At 44.3% G+C, this 21326-nt stretch overlaps 1 protein-coding gene across 1 annotated transcript in view; it reads right to left on the bottom strand.

The window, feature by feature from the left end:
• Nucleotides 1–11250: 11250 nt before the first annotated feature.
• Nucleotides 11251–21326, bottom strand: part of LOC307038865 (zinc finger BED domain-containing protein 5-like) — a gene marked incomplete at both ends in the record, with an annotated part of 34870 nt that continues 24794 nt past the window's right edge. The window contains one exon of the mRNA XM_079680539.1: nt 11251–11427. Within this exon, the coding sequence (XP_079536665.1) occupies nt 11251–11427 (177 nt within the window). The remainder of the gene's footprint in view (nt 11428–21326) is intronic.

Raw genomic sequence — 21326 nt, 5'->3', positions numbered from 1 at the left:
GTATAACACTAGACCATAAACTTTAGGTGGGTCATATTGTGAATATATTGTATTAAGCTAGGCAATGTAGGTCACTGGGAACAGAGGCTCCCATATTATGATACTAGTGGTTAGGTAAGAAGGTAGAGGAATTACTAAAACATTTCTTGATCACACTCTGGAATACTCATCTAAGTATCTGATGCTTTTGTAGGCATATGATGTGTACTTGTGCTGCCTGTTCTCATTCATAACACTCCGTTCGATGTCTCACTATGGGATGCGCCTCAACGCATATGCACCAGAAGCATCAATCTCATTACGCCAATCCTGATTGGCTGGTGATCTTGACGCCAACGTCAGGGAATCCACCAACCCTATAAGTAGCTTGCGCCACGACGCAGGCGTCATTCAAACACCTCTTCTCGCTTCGGAGCACATCTCGAGAAAGATCAGTAGCTAGCTAGCTTAACGGTCCACAGACTGATATACGAAGCTAACCTTCGGTCGACGGGCGCTCGCCAGCTACTTTTGCTTCGCACGGGAATTTACTGTATTAACACTCCAGTTAATATCAGAATCTACCCTGCCGTTTTTTTCCAACGGATAACGGTAAGGTTTTTGGATTTTTTCCCGCAAACGGTAACACGCCTGTTGCTCGTTTGTCCTTTCTACGCCGCACCAAGGCTAGCTAAGATGGACTCTTCCCTCCCTCACACCAGAGGAGACGGAGTGTCGGAGGCTCGGCTCTGCGGCTGCGGGCTAAAAATATCGAGTACTGACTCACACCAGGTCTGCTCGTCTTGCCTCGGGCTGCAACATGCCCAGGAGGCTATCGACACCCCCGGCGCGTGCGGGCATTGTTCCCGTTTTACCGCCAAAAGCCGCCGCCGGCGTCTAGCGCGCCAAGCTAGCATGCCGGTCCGAGACCTCCCCATGCCTGTAGACTCGCCGGCCGGCGAGCAGGGCATGGTGGCGACCGCCACGGGTGCCGGGTCCCGCGCTGTGTCAAGCTGGGACTCGGTGGCGGCGACAGCCGCGGGAAGGGGGTCCCGTGCTGTGTCAAGCTGGGGCTCCCAACTGGACCTCACCATGGCCTCACCCGCGGAGGATGTCCTGGAGCTGGACTATGAGGAGGAGGAAGAAGAATACGCCTCGGAGTTTCTTCTTTCCGACTCAGACGAAGGCGAAGATGACATCTTCGTCTCGTCTGCCCAGGCTGCCAAGCCTGAGGCCATGTCTATCTCCCCGGGCGGGGACGAGCCACCGCTCCCCCGCCTCAGCATGGACCTGCAGGCCGTGTGTCAACGCGCTGCATCTAAGCTGGACATCCCCTGGCCTGAAGCGGCCAGAGAGCCCTCCAGGTCTAGATACGAGGGAAAGAACTTGCCCCAAGCCGCAAGGCTGACCAGGCAACTTCTCCCCGTATTTCCGGAGCTGCTGGATGAGGTGTCGGTCTCCTGGAGAGACCGCCCCTTCAGCAGCAAGGCCCCAATCCAGGGAGCCTCCTCTCTGGACTGTGAGGGCATGGAGAAGCTCGGGTTACTCCGCATGCCTCCTATGGAGCCGCTTGTGGCAGCCCACCTCCAACCGCGGGTGTCGGCGGCCCCGAGCAGGAACCCCACACTGCCGACAAAGGCGGACCGGTTCCAGTCCGCAATGACTGAACGGGCCTACAAAGCGGCTGCTTTGTCCGCCAGGGCGCTAAATGTCTCCTCCATGCTAACCGCGTACCAAGCGGAGCTGTGCGCGGACATGACGGTGAAGCCTGAACCGGCCGTGTGGGAGGAGATCATGGCGATCACGGATATTTGCCTCCGCGTGCAGCGCTGTGCAGTACAGGCCACAGGAAAATCGCTGGGGATGATGGTGGTGCAGGAGAGAGCCAGATGGCTAAACCTGACAAACCTCCCCGACCGGGAAAAGGAGGACGTGTTGGACATGCCAATCGTCCCTGATGGCATATTCGGCTCAGCTCTTGCCTCCATGCAACAGCGGTGTGAGGCCAAGAAGAAGGAGGATGAAGCTCTCCAGCTTTGCCTCCCTCGGAAAGCCCAGCCGCCGCCCCCAACGGTCCTGCGACGGAACTTCCCCCAGGCTACCCCGCACTCGGCCCTGTTCAAGGTCCCGAGATGGCAGAAGCCACAGCCCGCCCCCGGTCTCCCACCGAGACGCGAGGCGCGGACGAATTGGCCGAGAAAGTCCCCGGTCCCGGCAGCAGCCACACAGGCACCGCCGACCCAGACTTTCAGTCACCAGGCGAGGAAGAAGAAGAGGGCAGCCTGACAGCCTTCCCTCCCCCCCTCGGGGAAAGGGCTGGAGGTTTCCTGTTCTCTTTCAGCCCTGGATCGTGTTCCACACGTATCCAGCACCCATGTGTTTCCGGGGGACAACCACGCTCCCGCCTTCCCGCCGCCTCGGGTGATGACTGCACGTCATCCTCCAGTTCGCGCCATGAGGGAAGCAGACTTCACAGCACTGGCAGCAGTTCCTGCCAGTCGTTCAAGTCACACAAACACACACAAGGGTCTAAAAATAAAATGTTTGCCACTGTTGCTTCCAGGCTTAAAGCCAAGGGCACAGTCGAAAATATTAAAAAGACAAATAATAATGTCAATAAACAGTCAGGCGACTGCTCCGCTTCTGAGAGTGGCTATGAACGCCTCTCTCGGAATGCGGACGGTGGCCGGGCCTGTGAACGCACCATCACCGCGCGCATGCGCAGTGTCAACCGAGGTTGTCACCCTAGAGCGCCACCGTGTTCAGACACTAGAGGGCGCCATAACACAACCAATGCGGTCACAGGGTGCAGACAACAGAGATATGGTGACATCCCCGCTCGCTCTGAGGAGCGAAAGGTGGAAAATGCTCACATGCTCTGCTTGGGTTTTCAAAACGATATCACGGGGCTACAGACTCCAATTCGCTGTCACCCCCCCTCGCTTCTCGGGCATTGTGCAATCACATGCCCGGGGAGCGTCGGCTCACATTCTAGAGCAGGAGATTCTCTCGCTACTAGAAAAGAAAGCCATATCCATCGTACCCTCCAAACGGAGTCAGAGCGGCTTCTATTCCAAATATTTCCTCGTTCCCAAACGGGGAGGGAATGGAATTCGCCCCATCCTAGATTTAAGGGCTCTGAACGGGTATCTCAGAAAATACAAATTCCGGATGCTCACTCACACATCCCTACTGCGTCTCGTGCGTCAGGACGATTGGTTCACATCAATCGACCTGAAAGACGCGTATTTTCACATCCCAGTATATTATCCACACAGGAAATATCTGAGGTTCGCTTTTCAGGGTGTCTGTTACGAGTACAGAGTGCTTCCCTTCGGTCTGTCTCTCAGCCCACGGGTGTTTGTGCGATGTACGGAGGCAGCGATAGCCCCGTTAAGACAACAGGGGATTCGCCTGGCAACCTATTTAGACGACTGGCTCCTTCTGGCACAGTCGGAGCAGGAGGCTATTATGCAGACGAATATCCTCATGAAACACCTGCTCGACCTGGGTTTTGTAATAAACACAGAAAAGAGCATGTTGTCCCCAGCCCAGTCGGTGCTCTTCCTGGGCTTACGCCTGAGCTCGGTGCCCTTCACAGCCCGCCTGTCAGCGGAGAGAGTGAGAGCCTTCAGGGCTTGCCTCGCTCGTTTCCAGCCACGCAAATATGTTCTCTTCAGATCGTGTCTGCGGTTACTGGGGCTCATGGCGTCAGCCATCCTAGTAGTACGTCTGGGCCGCTTACACATGAGGGAATTTCAGCGCTGGGTAGCTGCCCTCAGACTAAACCCCACGCGTCATGGCGCGCGGAGAGTGATGGTCACTGTGCACTGCGTAACGGCGCTACGCCACTGGCTGCACCCGACTTTCCTGGTGCGAGGCGTGCCTATGGGTGCTGTCTTATCGCGGAAGGTGGTCACCACGGACGCATGTCTGACGGGCTGGGGGGGCATATACGAAGGTCGACCTGTGAGGGGTCTCTGGAGCAGAGACCTCCAACGGTCACACATAAATTATCTGGAGCTCTTAGCGGTGTTTCTCACCCTAAGACGCTTTCTGCCTTCTCTCAGGGGACATCATGTCCTCGTGAGGACAGACAACACGACCACGATATCGTATATAAACCGCCAAGGGGGTTTGCGTTCTCTACAGTTACACAGGCTGGCACGCAAACTGATCTTATGGAGCTGCGGACGTCTCCTCTCTCTGAGAGCGACACACGTACCGGGAGTGATGAACCTCGGGGCAGATCTGCTGTCCAGAGGTGCACCACTGTACGCAGACTGGACTCTACATCCAAAGATTGTGAGTCAGCTGTGGGTGCGTTACGGCCGGGCCGCGGTAGATCTGTTCGCATCAAAAGAAAATGCTCAATGTCAGCTGTTCTTTTCAATGCGCGATCTAAATGCACCGTTAGGCGTGGACGCGCTCGCGCACGTTTGGCCCCCGGTCCTTCTATACGCGTTCCCACCCCTGGCTCTAATTCCTCCAACTCTGGCCAGAGTGAGAGAACAACGCCACACACTGATCCTGATAGCTCCACACTGGCCTGCAATGTACTGGCTGGCGGAGATATATCAGCTGCTGTGCGGACAGCCATGGCAGCTCCCGCTACACAGGGACATTCTATCTCAGGCGGGGGGAATGATTTTTCACCCTCACCCGGAGCACCTGGCGCTATGGGCCTGGCCCGTGAGTGGTATAACCTGAGTACAGTGGGGCTCCCTCAGAAAGTGATAAACACTATTCAGAGTGCAAGGGCTTCCTCCACCAGGTCTCTCTATGACTGTAAGTGGAGGGTGTTTGAGGAGTGGTGTCTTCAAAAGAAACACATCTCTTTTCAATGCCCTGTCGGTGTGATTCTATCATTTCTACAGGATCTGATTGATAAACACAGAGCTTTCTCCACGATCAAAGTGTACCTGGCTGCTATTGCCGCATGCCATGTGGGCTTTGGGGGAAAGACGGCTAGTCAACATCCCTTGGTCTGCCGTTTTATGAAAGGGGCTCGCCGGCTCCTCCCCGTTTCCAGGTCATTGGTGCCCTTGTGGGACTTGACGGTGGTTTTAGATGGGCTCGCTCGAGCTCCATTTGAACCCCTGGAAGACGCTGACATGAAGCACTTGTCACTGAAGACAGTGTTGTTACTGGCTCTGGCATCTGCCAAACGAGTCAGTGATATTCACGCGCTCTCTGTGCATCCTTCGTGTACTCAGTTTGCCCCGGGGCAAACGAGAGTATTGCTGAAGCCCAACCCGGCCTTTGTGCCTAAGGTGGTTGGCTCATGCACTCCCATTGACCTTGAGGCATTTCCTTCACCGCTAGGTTCCTCTGGGGAACAGCGGCCGAATTTGCTTTGCCCGGTTCGTGCTTTGCGCACTTATATGGACAGGTCGAAAGAGTTTCGGTGCAATGACCAACTCTTTGTATCTTGGGCTAACCCTCATAAGGGCAAGCCCGTTACCAGGCAACGGCTCTCCCACTGGATTGTGGAGACGATTGCTCTGGCTTATACGAGTCAGGGTTTGCAGGCACCAACGGGCCTGCGCGCTCATTCTACTCGTGGATTGGCTACATCCTGGGCTTTGTTCAAGGGTGTTTCCATTCAAGACATTTGTGCAGCAGCGAGCTGGTCCTCGCCGCTCACTTTTGTCCGCTTTTACAGGCTAGATGTTTCTGCTCCAAGTGTGGCCCGCGCAGTGCTGGGCCCCGTATTGGGACAGGGTTCTACCTGTTAAGTTCTGTTTTTGTGTTGGTGATTTTCGAGATAAGCATGTCTGGCAATGCGGGAGTCTCAATATCCCATAGTGAGACATCGAACGGAGTGTTATGAATGAGAACTATAGGTTACTTACGTAACCCCAGTTCTCAGAGTAACATGAAGTGAGATGTCTCACCTGACGGCCCTTCTTGCTGAGGCGAAGCGAGAAGAGGTGCTTATTTTGAATGACGCCTGCGTCGTGGCGCAAGCTACTTATAGGGTTGGTGGATTCCCTGACGTTGGCGTCAAGATCACCAGCCAATCAGGATTGGCGTAATGAGATTGATGCTTCTGGTGCATATGCGTTGAGGCGCATCCCATAGTGAGACATCTCACTTCATGTTACTCTGAGAACTGGGGTTACGTAAGTAACCTATAGTTTTGCACCTCTCTTGTTGCCTGTTGTTTTGGAGAATCCCTTCTGGTTAACTGAAACTTGGTTATCTATTCTAGCAGAGGGTTTATGGTGTACTGGCAATGGGCATGTAAACATAAAATGTTGTCTTTCTCACATCCAATTCGCATAATTATTTCACTGCTCCATGGGGAAACTCAACATGGCATTGATTTGTCACACACAGGAGGAGTAGTCACATTTACTTTTTCTTCACACTCAGCTAAGCATTAGAATAATACATTTTTTTCAAATGTAATGATTTAGATCACAGCCTGCTCTAAAGCTCCTGTTTCATATTTATCGAAGCTCTTACACACAGTTGCACTGTTACTCTAGAGCTCATATTCATGCACTAATTGACATCTGCTGCAATCAGCACAATAATGTTTTCTTCTGAAAACACGTCTGCTTTAAGCCATGAGCTCATACAAGAACATTTGCTGCATAGCGTATGTCTTAGTTTGATGTGGAATATTACACTGCTTGGTTTAATGTCTACTTTCCTTTCATTATTGTTGATCAGAATGTAATTGTCCAGAGGTTGATTAAATGTCATCGATGATAAACTTAGAACCCTTAGAATAGATTATGTTTATTTTTGTTACTTTTGTGATGAGCATGCTGTTTGCTGGTCACAAGTGAGAGCCTAGAGACGGTATGTAAAATATTTTATACATGTCAACAAATGATTGGTTTCACCTGTTTTTAATAGCTGATATATTTACAAATTTGGACCGTCTTCGTCTCCCATCGACAAAGTTTGAGTCTCCAATCCTTCTTTCTGTCACTGCACTTTGTATTTCTTTTTTTTTGTTCTTCTCTAGAGAGAGAGAGAGAGAGAGAGAGAGTATGATCTCTGAAATTATCTTTCCATATGGCTTATCACTACTCATTATACTGCTGTCTCAAAATTAATGTAGTAATGATTTATTGATGGTAAAATGCTGTCAGTCTCCTTAATCAAAGGTAAAACGTTTAGCATATAAATAGAGCTTTCCCCATGAACTTGTAAGTTAATTTCTGGTTTAGATAGAGTAGCAGCTCGAAGTGATCATCACATGGTTTCGCTTTGTACCAAAATGCTCTTCAAAATGAACTCCTCTCTTACACTCACACATCTGTGTTTGCTTTGACAAAGACAAATGGGACAATGGGGACAGTAAAAAAAGTACTCCAAGTCTTCTCGCCTGTTCACAGAAAACGATCCATCAGCCTCCCGCCGACCCTCTGCCTGTGCGTCTGCGTTGTCGGCAAATCGCTTGAATCCCAATCCCAATTCCACCGACACATCCATCCCGACTGTATTGCTGCTTTCTCCCATGACTGAAAGGCTAATGCTGTACACATACACCTCTAATCCTTCTGCAGGAGGGGCTTGAACATAAGCCAAGGCTAACTGGTACCAGTAGTTTGGCCTAAAGGTCAATATACACTTATCATCTAGTCTACCAGATGACTCCTTGAGATGAAAATATATATTTATATTAGGAAGCGTGCTCATGTTTTACTTCTCTAAACTGTCTTAACCCTGCCAGTGGGTTTCAACTTGTGACTGCTGACACAGATGTGTCTTATGGTGTATATGTATTTGATCACAATTTTAATATTGTGAGTTTTTTTGCCTCACCTCTTTTATGGCCAATATCATTTTGGCCTCAATTTAAAGCAATACTTGTAAATGTGATTTGGACAACACGTTGTTTGTGCAATTTTCCTTCTTTGTTTTCCAAAAACTAAATATTTCACGATGTAGCCCACAGACTAGAAATATGAGTGTTTTTTTTCAATTCCAAAACACCATCCAGGTCAAATAAAAATGTACTAGTTCCAGTGTTTCCCCTAGGATGGAGTCATAGCAGCGGTTCTAAGGCATGTGGGCTCAGCATAATGTGCGGAGCGCGTGGAATTTTTTAGTGCGTGCGAAGTGCGCCCGCCAATTTGTTTCTATGTGTCAGCACAAGAAAGGCTATTGAGGCCTAGCACCACGGCCGGTTCTAGACAATTTGCTGCCCTAGGTGAGATTTTAGGCAACATTTTATATGAAAAGAATAAATGAAAAATCTCTGCAAAAGACAAATACACTGCAAAAAACAGAAACTAATTGACATAGGTAATAGATGTCAAAATGGCTTCAAATGTATTCAGTATTGTATGAACATGTTTAAATTGGGTGGTGTACATCACATCCTCTTGGGGGATCCGGGGGTATGCCCCCCCGGGAAGATATTTTTTTGAACATTTTACAGTAAAATGCTTCAATCTGGTGCACTTTGAACACACTGTTCTAGGGGGCACAACTCTAAAACGCCCATATGAAAAAGATTGGTTTACATTTTAATAATCAAATAAGTATGTGAACATAACCAATAACCTACCATAGCCAATAACAAACACATGTAACGTATTTTATTTTTGTTGTTCATTCATATCTTATTTTACCTAGTTAACATTTATTTATTTATGCATATTTTTGTATCTCTCCAACTTTAAACGATATTTTTGGTTAACTGTCCTATAGTATACATTGGAATGATTTCAAACCTGTTTTTATTTATCCTAATAATTATAAAGGAGTGCCTTGGAAATATGTGTTTACATAATTTGTGGTCAAAACGTTTGAGACCCACTGAGATAACTTAGACTAAAGTGAACTATCTAAGCCCTCAGAGTCCTTAACCTCACCGTGCCTCTCAGTCTGACAGGAGAGCTCTCCTCCACCCTGGTTGTAGAAACATCTACTTCTAATATCCGTTAGCGCAGCTAGCACCAGATTCTAATAACAACAGTGCCGGTACTGGTGCGCCCTCTCCCTTGCTCGCTCTCTCGCTACCATGCTCGCACTTTGGCTGTGAGCTGCGGGTGCCAGATAAGCCAACATCACCCACTTTCATCACTTACAGCGCCCACCGTACAGGGCAAATTAAACGTGTAACCGGGGTGAAAAGGGTGTTACATTTACTTAATTATGAATGTTGTTACATCAAGGTCGAACATTTGGATGAGCGCCAACGGTCCAAAAGTTTTTTTCCCTCCCAGAGCTACCAGCGCAGCACCCCCCAGATCTGGCGCCCTAGGCGACCGCCTGTGTCGCCTATGCCAGAAATTGGCCCTACCTAGTAAATCCTACAATCCTAGTCTCAAGATTTAGCAAAAATACACCTTTATTGAACATACAGTAACACAAATACTAGAAATCCACATAAGAAACAATCAAAAATGAAAAAGGGTCGCCACTTATTATTATTTTAAGGAAAAAAAAAAAAGGAAAAAAAAGATTTTTTTTTTTTTTTTTGGTACCTGGCTGGCGCCCACTAGCAGTGGCGCTCATATTTCAGCAGCGGCGCTGCGCTGCCACTATTTGTATATAGGGGAAACACTGAGTTCACATCATTTATAGTCATTTACATCTTAAAAATGTTCAGAACAAATGCCCAATTAGTGCCGTTTAAAGTCATGTACTATTAAGTGACAGCTGTCAAGAAATGGATAACTTACAAACATGTGTGTGTTTTCAAGATAACAGTTTTTTTAATGTATTTGACAATCTTGGGTCCTTTTTTATCTTTCTTTGTATGTTTTGTATTCACACACTAGAAGACAGTTACAAATGCCTGAGGGTAAAGTCACAGATACTGGGTTCCCTGAAACCTCTTGTACTTGTGAAGTCGCTGCTCCCGGGCTATTTCTGTATCTGTGAATCAGAGCCTGTCATGTGTAATTAAAAACATCCCGTCACCCGTCCCCTTCTTAAGGGTGTGTATTCCATCTTCATCAGAACAGTTTAGTAACGTAAACAAAGATGGCTTCATTTGTTTGGTGGACTATAGCTCACAGCTATAACAGCGCTGATCCTTTGCCCTTTGCATTAAGCCTGATCAGATTATTCCTTAATACACCTTTCCATCTCCTGCTGTTTTACATCACTTTCACCTGTGAATCACAAGTGGGTGATCACTCATAGATGTTCACACAATTTTATTTCTCAAGTGTGACGAACCCTGCAGAGTTGTTAACATCGCGCATGCTAGCAAGTATGTCTTATCATTAGGGTACAGTAAGGGGGGGACCTGCAAACACCCTCCTGTTCGCCCAGTGAAGAAAGACGTAGGAATGATAAGAAGGAAGCACACATTTCAGTTTCTTTAATTAGTCGCCAGAGTCTTGAGAAAACAGAGCAGGGAAGGAGGAAGAGAAAGGCTGGAGATGAGGTTGTTAATTCCACTGCTGTCTGCTTGCATTTGAGTACTCATTAATCTGAGACGGGGCACACCCTGTTGTCTTACTGAGCATCTTTTATAAAAACCAGCATTAGCACTTCTGCTGCACTGAGAAATTGTCAGTGATGTTTCACGGGAGAGCTGTGCCGAGAGCGAGGGAGCGGGAGAGCGAGAGATGGATGCCGCTAGCATACTGAGCTTCTCTGCTCTCCCTCCTCACAACACTCGAGGCTTCCTAGCCAGCCAGTGAATCCATAACACTTTTCCACACAAGTAGAGCTCCTGGATTGTGACCTTCAAAGTTTAGTACAAATACCAATCAGGTGTGACCACTTTAACGTTAAATGTATCGTTTCACATTTATTTGAGTAACTGTTGGCAAAGCTGAACGAGCTTGCTCATTTGTTTTGCCATTAGCACTGATGTGATATCAGGAGCAATTTAGACTTATTTTCTCTTCCCTCATTTGGAGTCATGTAATCTATGTTTACAGAATACATCTCAATGCACTAAAAATATCCAATGTAATTGGAAACCAGACAATTAATTTAGCGTACAATGAGTCAATGGGACATTGAACAAAGGGTTATGTTTGTGTCATTAACTGAGTTCAATTGGCAATTTATATTCTCTGTGTTGAGCTTGTGAACATCATCTACGCATGCATGCATATTCATTACCATAGCTACTCAATTCACAGAGCAAGAAATCTGAACAAAGGTGAGTGAGAGGCTGAACCCTCTCACCATCCATCATTATGCCCGCTGGAGGTACTCGGGGAGACGGTTTGCAGTGGTGTGTTAATGTGTGTGCACACCTGTGTTAGGGTGTAAGTGTGCATGTGTTGGCGTGCGCATGTGTTTCAGAGAGTTTCTCCTCTCTCAATGCTCTCTGCACTACCTGAGGCATTGGCAACTCCCATTCTCCTGGAGCCTTGTCAATAACCCCTCTGCCACCTCCATTCTGCCCAGAGCAGAGCACCACTCGGCTGGGTCCAGGGCGCAGCCAGACCCCCCTCTCCTGCCGCCGTTAATCCACTCCTTCGGCAGGCAGAATCCATCTCCCCTTGGCACCTGTTTGACAGAGGGTAAAAACAGGGATGAGATAGCAGGGCGCCGATCAATCCCTTCGATCCTCTTCTCCATCTCAGCAGTCGTTCATCAGTCGGTGGTTGTTGTTGTTGTTGTTGTTGATGTTGTTTGGCTTGACACTGCCCCATGATCAGTCTCTGAAAATGAGGCTGTTAAATTGTGGTTACCAGACAAGGGGTGAAATAATCTGGGTCGTGTTGTTCATCATTGGTTTTTAAAGTAATTTAGTAGTGTTGATATAAAGGCTGGGCAATGTATTAATATTAGATTTTTTTATGGTATTTAAAAACTTCCTTTACGCTTAGGTGATAAGTACAGAGAAGTTATTGTCCAAATACCAAAGAACCCTGTTTCCAGGTTCTCAAATGAAAAGGATTTCTGCTTTGTCATTTATTATTTAATTGTTGTGTCAACTGTAGCTACAACCAAATCAATCAAGTGCAGAATTTACTTTGAATCCTGGGGAAAAAGTATAATGTGCACATTTAACAATGTTTTGAGGTAACTGATTAAATGGTATAATAACCTAAACAAATATTTAAGGGAAAATAATTCCATTAACCTCTTTTTAAGGGGGATCAATCTACTGTGGGCTTCTAACAGTCTGACTTTATAGGATTTCTCAATAATTAAAATAATGATGAATTGTTGCTTATTAGCATAAGTTGTGTGTTTTTTAAAATGACCAATGATTTTGTCCATTTAGCTTGTCATGTCAGACAAACCTTTCATCACTCAAGGATAAACTCTCACTGTCAATAGTTTACAGTATATGTGTTTGCAGTAACCTGTATGCACTAATGTTCCTGTCCCTGTGTCCATGCCCTTGCTGAATGATACAGTGCAGTGTTGACAGGTTAGTCGGCAGCTGTGATGTTTTTCCTTTGTGTGCCCCCAATAACACATAGCTGCTTTAAAGTGATTGGTGAAGGGTGTCCTCCCACCTGAATTCAGGGTGGGAGAGAAGAAAATAAAAGAAATTAGGATTATTGGAAATTGGACCCAGCAATATTTTTCTTTCTGCAATTTTGTATTGCAATATCAAAAATGAATAAAAGAACATTCACCCTAAACTTAGTTGGCCACATTTAAAAAAAAATAAAATGCATCAATCCTAAAGGCAAAATTATGAGGCTGGATGAACCAGTTGTTCTTGTAAACTCTAGCAAACAATATATTTACAAACACATAATCCGTAGGGTATAGATATGAATGGTGATTACGTTTCAAGAAAGCCACACCAAAGAAACACGTTAAATGTGACAGGCTCTGTGCTTTAAAATAGGATGGGTAAGTTGTGGAAATCGCCCCAGACCGCTGACACACTGAGGACAGTCCACCTCAGTTGACTGTCACTCCGGGAGTCACTTTTCCACCCGCAGAGGGAGAGAGCACTCCCAGCATAAGTCCAAAGCCCTGTGATGCGGAGAACTCCGGGTGGAGGGTAAATATCAAGGTCGGGGGCGGCTATTTTAACCCTGGACCTTTCCAAGCCGACATACAATAGCAGGGCGGACAGTTTTTGAACAGGCTGATAACCGATAATGTACTCCAATAGTTATTGCATTTTTATTAAGTTGTTCTTTTATCAAATTTTAATTACTACATTTCCTTGAATTTATTCATACACATGAACAATTAAATGGCAAGGATTTAAAAGAAAATTGATAAAGGATTTCATAAACATAAAAAGTTAGCAGGTTCAAGAAATCTGAATTTGGTGTTTTGTAAATTGCGTGTTTGATGATGTTTCAGTGCTCTATTGTTCCTTTTTAGAGAAACATGTTTTGATATCTCATGAAACCTGGTTGATACAGACGACATACTCGTAAAAAAAAACAGGGAGAAACAATGCAGAAAAAGAATAGAAGATCAAGTATGATTAAAAGCCTTGTGTGGCCCCCTTTAGGGAGTTCATTCCACTCCCTGTTGCTCACATTGCAGCTCAAAGAGTCCTAACATCTTAATGATGCAGATCATTCGGCCACGAAAAGGCATCAGTCCTCCTGCACTTCATCAAAAAGCAAGAAGAAGCAGCTGCCGCCAAGGCTGGACCATGCGCAATCCTGAAAGGCTGTGAACTCCAGATAGCAGCCTTTGTTGCAGAGATGAAATAGGGCATTTGAAATGCACAAACCGGCTGCCTACAAGTGACTTCTGGAGCTTAACTTCAGAGAGGAATTTATGAAAGACATGACTTTGGCCTTTATTCTCTGCACTGGTAAAACTATTCACATGTTGCAGAAACTGTTGTTGTTGGTCAGTACTGCATGTCTAACATCAAAATCCTAAATGTTGTTGTTGGAGGGGATTACTTTGCAGCTGTGAAATAAGTTCTAAACCCAGTAAGAATCAATACGCTTCTCTCAAGCTTAACTCGAGTTTTACTTTGATCATTGTTTTTGGTGAGTTGATCCTAACTATCATGCACAACTCTGCAGAGTGGTAGAGGGCTCTTAATACCTTACCTGGTTGCTTTATTTGAATGTAGTCCACAGAAAGATCTGGCAAATGCCGTTTGGTCAATTCCCAAGATTTAATGAGCATTTGATTTTTTGGGTTGAGTTAGTTTTAATGCCTAAAACTGTTTCAGTTTTATGATTTAGCAAAACGATTCTAATTGTTTTTTTTTCAATTGTGGATGTTTAGGTCATTAAGTTCTCATGTGGAAAAAGACACAGATGTTCTAGAAAAAGTGATGTTTTCCTATCAGTAACAAGCTGGTTTGTAACCCTAAAAATAAGACCATATTTTTCACATTTGACTGCGAAGGTTATGAGTTTTCCCCTGCCTCTTTGTGCTAAGCCAGGCTAAACATGGATGATGTTGGTATTGATCCTCTGGTCTGACTCAGGATAAGATGGTAAACAAGTGTATTTCCCAAAATGTAATTATTTTGGGAAATATACTTTACAGTATATGAGTATTTCCGTGCCCTGCATTGTGAGGGTCTACAAAAACCTCACAACACTTAAAGCCCTTGCTGCAACACATTTGTATCAATGTATTCTATGAGGTGAATTTCAGGAAAAAGCTTTTTTAATACAGTCTTATTCAAGTAGATTTTTTGGGCTCAAAGACAAATATTGGGCTTTCTTTACATCCCTACTAGCAATAAAGAAGTGACTAATTCCACCACTGTTACTGTTGTATTGTTAAAAATAGTATTTAACACAATCCTTAAAATACATTATTCCGGCTTTTTATACCTTGAAATTACTTGCAGAGTACATACAACTTAAGCAAATGTTAAACACAAGCAATCTGTGTGCTTTGTGCAACTGTGAATTAGTGGGTTGCTTGTTCGTCCACCATTGGAATGACGAGCTTTGGTCACTATATGATAACCTCTGCACAACGTTTAAAAATGTGCTTCAGCGAGATACTGCGCCATAAGTTGCTCCAGATTGCATGGCTAACTGTGTCTGAGCGTGTGTGAATGTTATACCCTTTGAAGAGCATGGCGCTTCCAATGGCATCCTCTGCTATGGGTGTATGTGAAAAAGTGAATGCTGACTTGAGTTGTATAAGGTGCTTATAGTTGTTGCAAAGACTAGAAAAATAAATGTATAAATGAAGTCTATTTACCATTTGTTGATTAGCTTTGATCTATTGCTTCCTTATATTTTTGCTTCACTGCAAAAGGCATACACAGTACATTTAAGCAATAGCTCACGACAGGCCGTGGTATATGCTCATTATATCACAGCTAAGGGGCGTGGTTCGGCCTGACGTGAAGCGGAGGCTCGACAACCCCCTTAGCTGTGTGTTTGGGATCATTTTCATGCTGAAAGACCCAGCCACGTTTCATCTTCAATGCCCTTGCTGATGGAAGGAAGTTGTCACTCAAAATCTCACGATACATGGCCCCATTCATTCTTTCCTTTACACGGATCAGTCGTCCTGGTCCCTTTGCAGAAAAACAGCCCCAAAGCATGATGTTTCCACCCCCATGTTTCACAGTAGGTATGGTGTTCTTTGGATGCAACTCAGCATTCTTTCTCCTCCAAACACGTCGAGTTGAGTTTTTACCAAAAAGTTCTATTTTGGTTTCATCTGACCATATGACATTCTCCCAATCCTCTTCTGGATCATCTAAATGCTCTCTAGCAAACTTCAGACGGGCCTGGACATGTACTGGCTTAAGCAGGGGGACACGTCTGGCACTGCAGGATTTGAGTCCCTGGCGGCGTAGTGTGTTACTGATGGTAGCCTTTGTTACTTTGGTCCCAGCTCTCTGCAGGTCATTGACTAGGTCCCCCCGTGTGGTTCTGGGGTTTTTGCTCACCGTTCTTATGATCATTGTGACCCCACGGGGTGAGATCTTGCGTGGAGCCCCAGATCGAGGGAGATTATCAGTGGTCTTGTATGTCTTCCATTTTCTAATAATTGCTCCCACAGTTGATTTCTTCACACCAAGCTGCTTACCTATTGCAGATTCAGTCTTCCTAGCCTGGTGCAGGTCTACAATTTTGTTTCTGGTGTCCTTTGACAGCTCTTTGGTCTATGATGTGATTTTCTGGATTTTTTTTCTTTCTCATTTTGTCTCTCATAGTTGAGGTATACCTAGGATGACAGGCCTCTCATCTTTTTAAGTGGGAGAACTTGCACAATTGGTGGCTGACTAAATACTTTTTTGCCCCACTTTATATACACTCCTGAGGCATCCATCCCTCTTGACTGAGGGCCTCGTCTGTGCGGTGATGACTGGGTCTTTTAACAAGACAACACTGTGGTTTACAACGCCCTCATGACCACAGACTTCTTCCAGGAGAATAACGTTGCTCTTTCTGATTGTGACCATCCTGCGTGTTCCCCTGATCTAATTCCTATTGAGAATGTATGGAGATGGATCGCAAGGGAAGTTTACAAAAACGGACGTCAGTTTCAGACCGTGGATGCCCCTCATTAAGCCATCCTCACCACATGGAGCAACGTTCCCACCAGCCGCCTGGAAACACTTGCATCAAGCATGACTAAACACATTTTTTAAGTTAACAACAACAACAACAACAACAACAACAACTGTGGGGCTACTTACCACTGAATTCATTTTGGACACTTTTAAGTTCTGTTTTTTTGGGCTATGGTCTTAAACTTTTGATTTGCTGATGAACAGCCTATTTGAGTTGAATTTCAGTTTTCAATAAATTGCCTACTCCTTTTTTTGGTCTCTTGCTCCCGTTTCCTCTTTTTGCATTTTAAGCACTACTTACCGCCTGGTTACGATCCACTATTGCGAAATGGGAATTCTTGTAATTTTTGCCCCGGTCTTAAGATTTTGCTCATTTTGTATGTTGTGAAGTGTTTTTAAAAAACACTGCCTGATTTGCAACCTGGTCTGCTTACTATCGCTGGCTTTAGCTAAAGTGTTAGAGTGTCATCCATTAATTGTGGAGTCGCTGGTGCTGTCCATATTTCCAAGTGTCCTTGTGCAAGAAACCAAACCCCAAATAGCTTCCAATGAGGGTAAAAAAAATCAATGCGCTCTGGATTCATTTCCAAGTAATTGAAAGGTAATGGACAAGTTTTCATGTTGCGTGCTGGTTGAGCCACCCAGTTGTATTTATGCAAAATATTGTACAGTTCCTGCATAATGTAGTGTAGAGAATAATATTTTGGCACATTGTAATTTTCCTCTTTTTTAAAAATGTTTGCTTGATCTACACCTGTATTTACTATATGAGAAGTACACAAAAGAGATGTATCTATTTTCAGAGGGTGTTGCGCGTATTTTCCAAGCACCATATTGCCTCTGAGAGTGAGAACACTGAATGCATCTACTTTATGCATGCTAAACCACTGGTGTCTGAGATGCCCTTGTGTGACTGAGTGGACCATCATCACACCCCGGTCTCATGTGCAGGCTTTCACTGTGTGCTTTGAGTAAGGTGAGAAAACGGGAAGTGCTATGATGTCCTATATCAAGAGTGAGCCGAGAGGGCTGCTTTGAGCCATGAGATGAGAAAGATGACAGTCCGGATGAAAGTGTTTCACTGTAATAAAATACAAGTTCTGAATAAAACGGAAGGCGAAATACTTTTAAATTTACTATAGGGATTCAGGGTGGATTTGAATACTGAACCACTGTTTCATCCTGTTTATGGCGATGGGAATCGCAAATTGGTTCCTATAGTTGTCTTATACCTTGAAATCAAAGGCCTTTGTGTCTATCAATTCCTTCATTTGGACCGGTGCCATGGTGGAGAAAAAAACACCCTGATACCGGATACGGACACATTGTAACACGTTTTAGGCAAGAATACTTGATACTCTTGTGTACATTAAATGATCTCCTCAAAATTAGATTTGTATTATTTGTTATGCAAATTGCCAATGTACATGTCAATAACAAAGTATAACAATAACATTTTATATTTCTGACAGTTTACACTAACTCAGAGTCAGTCATTTTTGGGAATCCATTCTTACCATACCTGTTGATTTTTGGCTCTGTACTGCAGGTGCTCAAATTTAAGATGAAGACATATAAGCAGCATATATTCTGCAATGCATCGCACACTAGAGTAATTCATAGTTAACAGAAGTTGGCACTGGACTTTTAAGAGTGTCAAAAGGCTTAGTATAAGCTTAGGGATGTAAGCATGGCGTGTCATGGGGTCTGATTCAGCTCTTCAGTAACCCTGCAGTGCTTTCTTCTGTACTCCAGCAGGCAGATCATTATTTCATTGAAGAACATAAAAGTAAATTGTTGCCAAGCTTTAAATAACTGGAGCTGACTTGTTTAAGACGTGACAGACTTGTTGGTGTCAGTGATAAAAGGTATGATTGCTTCAATAAAGAGAAACCACTAAACTCCAAGGATTGGAGTTAAATAATTGGACCAATAACTTTTATCCGAAGTTTCCCCCTCTCTCCTTAAACCATTTATATGCTAACCATGTCCCAGAGGGGCCCTCCCTTTCGTTTTAATTTCAGCTATCCCTTTTTTAATCAATTTTCTTTTATCTCACACCAGTTTGAATGCAGACACATTCTATTTCATTTTTTTAATCAGGGGTACATGTGTGTGAAGCATCAATTATTTATTGAAAAAGGATCTGACTGAACACAATGATTAAATAGTCTCTCACCCAAAGAAGATTATGTTTTCTTATAGTAACTGAATGTGGTGCTCAGTGCGGTTCATTGGCTCATGAGGTCAAAGTCAAAAGAAACAGTTTTCCCTGACGGAGGAAGAGAAAGAAAGACGAAGACCGGGCTAGGCATGCTGCAGGGGACGGAAAAGGGAAATACAATTAGCAAGGAAGCCGAGAGGACAAGCTTGGGATAAAATCTGCTAGTTGTTAGTAACAGGGCAACACAGAACAACACAACCTTGCTGTTTTAATGACTACTCATTACTGTGAGGATGGAGCACTGAGAGCAGGTCTGTAAATTGACTCGCTGTCAAAACAAATCCATATAGATACATGCATGCAAATTAGTCACTTTTTGGCGCCTCCCGCTTTTTTAACGCTGATTTGGGTGACTTGTGTAATTCGTGGATAAACTAAGAGTTTTCATTTTTTTTCACGGACTGACGGACAACTTCTCACTTCAAAACACTACTGAGACCTTTTGCGAAGAGGTCATACCATACGTAAAGCAATAGAGACACTTTCGCAAGCAAAGAAGAAGAAGAAAAACTGAAGCCCTTAAAGTTAATAGTGTATAATATTTATCTACCTATAATAATAAAAACCCTTGATTTATAACTTAACATCTGTCTCCTATTGATCTGAGTATATTATTAGGGATGTCCCGATCACCTTTTTTTGCTCCCGATCATTTGATTTTGACAATTTGCCGATACCAATTTTTCCCGATCCGACCTTTATGCAATGCATTAAGAGAAAAAAAAGAAAAAAAGCATTCAAGTTGTCCCTTAAGGTTATTTTTTTATTTAAATTGGATATTCTATCCAACATGGATATAGCTTCTTTCTTTCACAGCAGCATTGGATCGGTTCAGTTGTGCAGCATTGGATCAAAACAAAATAAAGCTTTCAGTACTCGTTAGCTTACTGCTACAATTCGAAACTGCGCCCTGCCCACTCTGTTGCCAGATTTGAGAGAAATAAGCAACCAGGTCTATGAAAACAAGCCCCAAAGAAGCAACACATACATGATGTTCTGTAATTTGAAACCAAAACTAAGGCCTCAGGATGACTTTAAGACTTGAACATGGTCATTTTTGTTTTGTAACATTGAATACAAATTTTAAAAAAAAGTATTTAAAAAAAAAAAAAAAAAAAAAAATTCCCGATCCCCGATTTTTTTCCTCCCGATTCCGATCTTTTGAAAATCACGTGATCGGCTCCGATCCGTGATCGGATCGGGACATCTCTATATATTATAAAGAATAGCCAGTTAATTGAAGCTTTATAGCACAGGCCTTTGTCAGATGGTATATTACGCTGTTTTTTTCTGCTTCGAATAGTTCTCTCTTTTTTCACCATACGTGTGTTTGTATCCCTGCATATAGGTGCAATATCATAGTGGGAAGGTACTACACTGTATGTGATGCAAGTCAGAAGTATCTAATCTGCCTGCATAACTATCTTTGTGTACAAGAGAAACCCCCTATGGCCCTTTTTAGGTAAAGTATTTAGACTTCACGTGACGTGACGTGAAGTCTAAATACTTTACCTAAAAAGGTACCAGCTTACATAAATAGACTCTCAGAATCCCCCACAGTGGGTTAGGGGCAAACCACTCACACTTGATTCGGTTCCTTACAATAATCACTGCTGTCTCGTTTGACTCATTTAGTGTAACATTATGCTTACACAGCTGGTATGATTTCAGCCTTCTTTGCCCACCACCCCCTGCGGTTTCCACCCAAACACACCACCCAGATGAGAAATTCAAGGTACTGATGGATGTTACAGAAAGGATGTTAATAAAACGTTATATTAAGACTTCACAATATGAGCCCTTCTCTACCTCGTTGTTATTCTCCTAATGGAGGAGCCAGAGCCCGGGTTTACGATGCAGCAGCTGCATCAGCTGGCTGCCTCTGATCTGTGTGACCCCAGAGAGGGGTCCAGGGCCTGGCTGCCTGTGGGGAACACAGATCAACCTCCTCCATGCCCTGAACCCTGCCCTCTCCACTCATTACCTCTCACATTCACTTACCAGGGGGTGGCAGTGATGCTGGAAAAACCTCCCGTTCGAATCATTTGGTGACTCCTAAGGAGAATGTAGAAGGTTGCTGATGCACAGTAAAGACAATACGGCACTTTTAACAGCGCAATATTCTGCTGCAGTGTTTCTTTTGTATTATTTTGTGCAATCAGCTCATTTAGCTGCCCGAAGCTGGAGGATTTCCCTGTTGCAGCCTTTTAATGTAAGAGTTAAAAAAACAGCTCTCCGGAGTGTCAGCTGTTGTAATTGCCTACAGGAAGACTAATTCTATAGTCAATCAAATTGATGGTTTATTTTCATCATTTGAGAGATACAGTGCATCAACTTGATAAGCAATGTCTTCCAGCGCCCTACAAGAATCCAATACCTCCACGAAGTTAACTATTAATGAATAACAATAAATAACAATGAAAGGGGTTTATTTGCTCTTAGGAGCAATGTTCAGTGTTTAAGTAGCTTGGCTTGTCTCAGGGTTGTGAGATGTTTTCTAGATGCGTAGTAATCAGTTAAAACAAAAAAAGGTGGAGCAAAGTCATTGCTTTGGGACTTAATAGTAAAGTTGTAAGTCTTAGCACTCTAAAAGGTCTGAACTCAAAAATGTAGGTCCACTACACTCGTTAAGGGATCCTAACCCAATTTGATTTTGTGGTGATAAAGTTCTCTATGTTTCAAACCAATATGTTGTTAGAACCTCTTTAAAACCATTTTTTGTTTTAACCCTAGTCCTAACAT

This window comes from Notothenia rossii (genome assembly GCF_949606895.1).
Source record: "Notothenia rossii genome assembly, chromosome: 5".
NCBI classification, from domain to species: Eukaryota; Metazoa; Chordata; class Actinopteri; order Perciformes; family Nototheniidae; genus Notothenia; species Notothenia rossii.
This window is presented reverse-complemented; position numbering and strand designations above follow the sequence as displayed.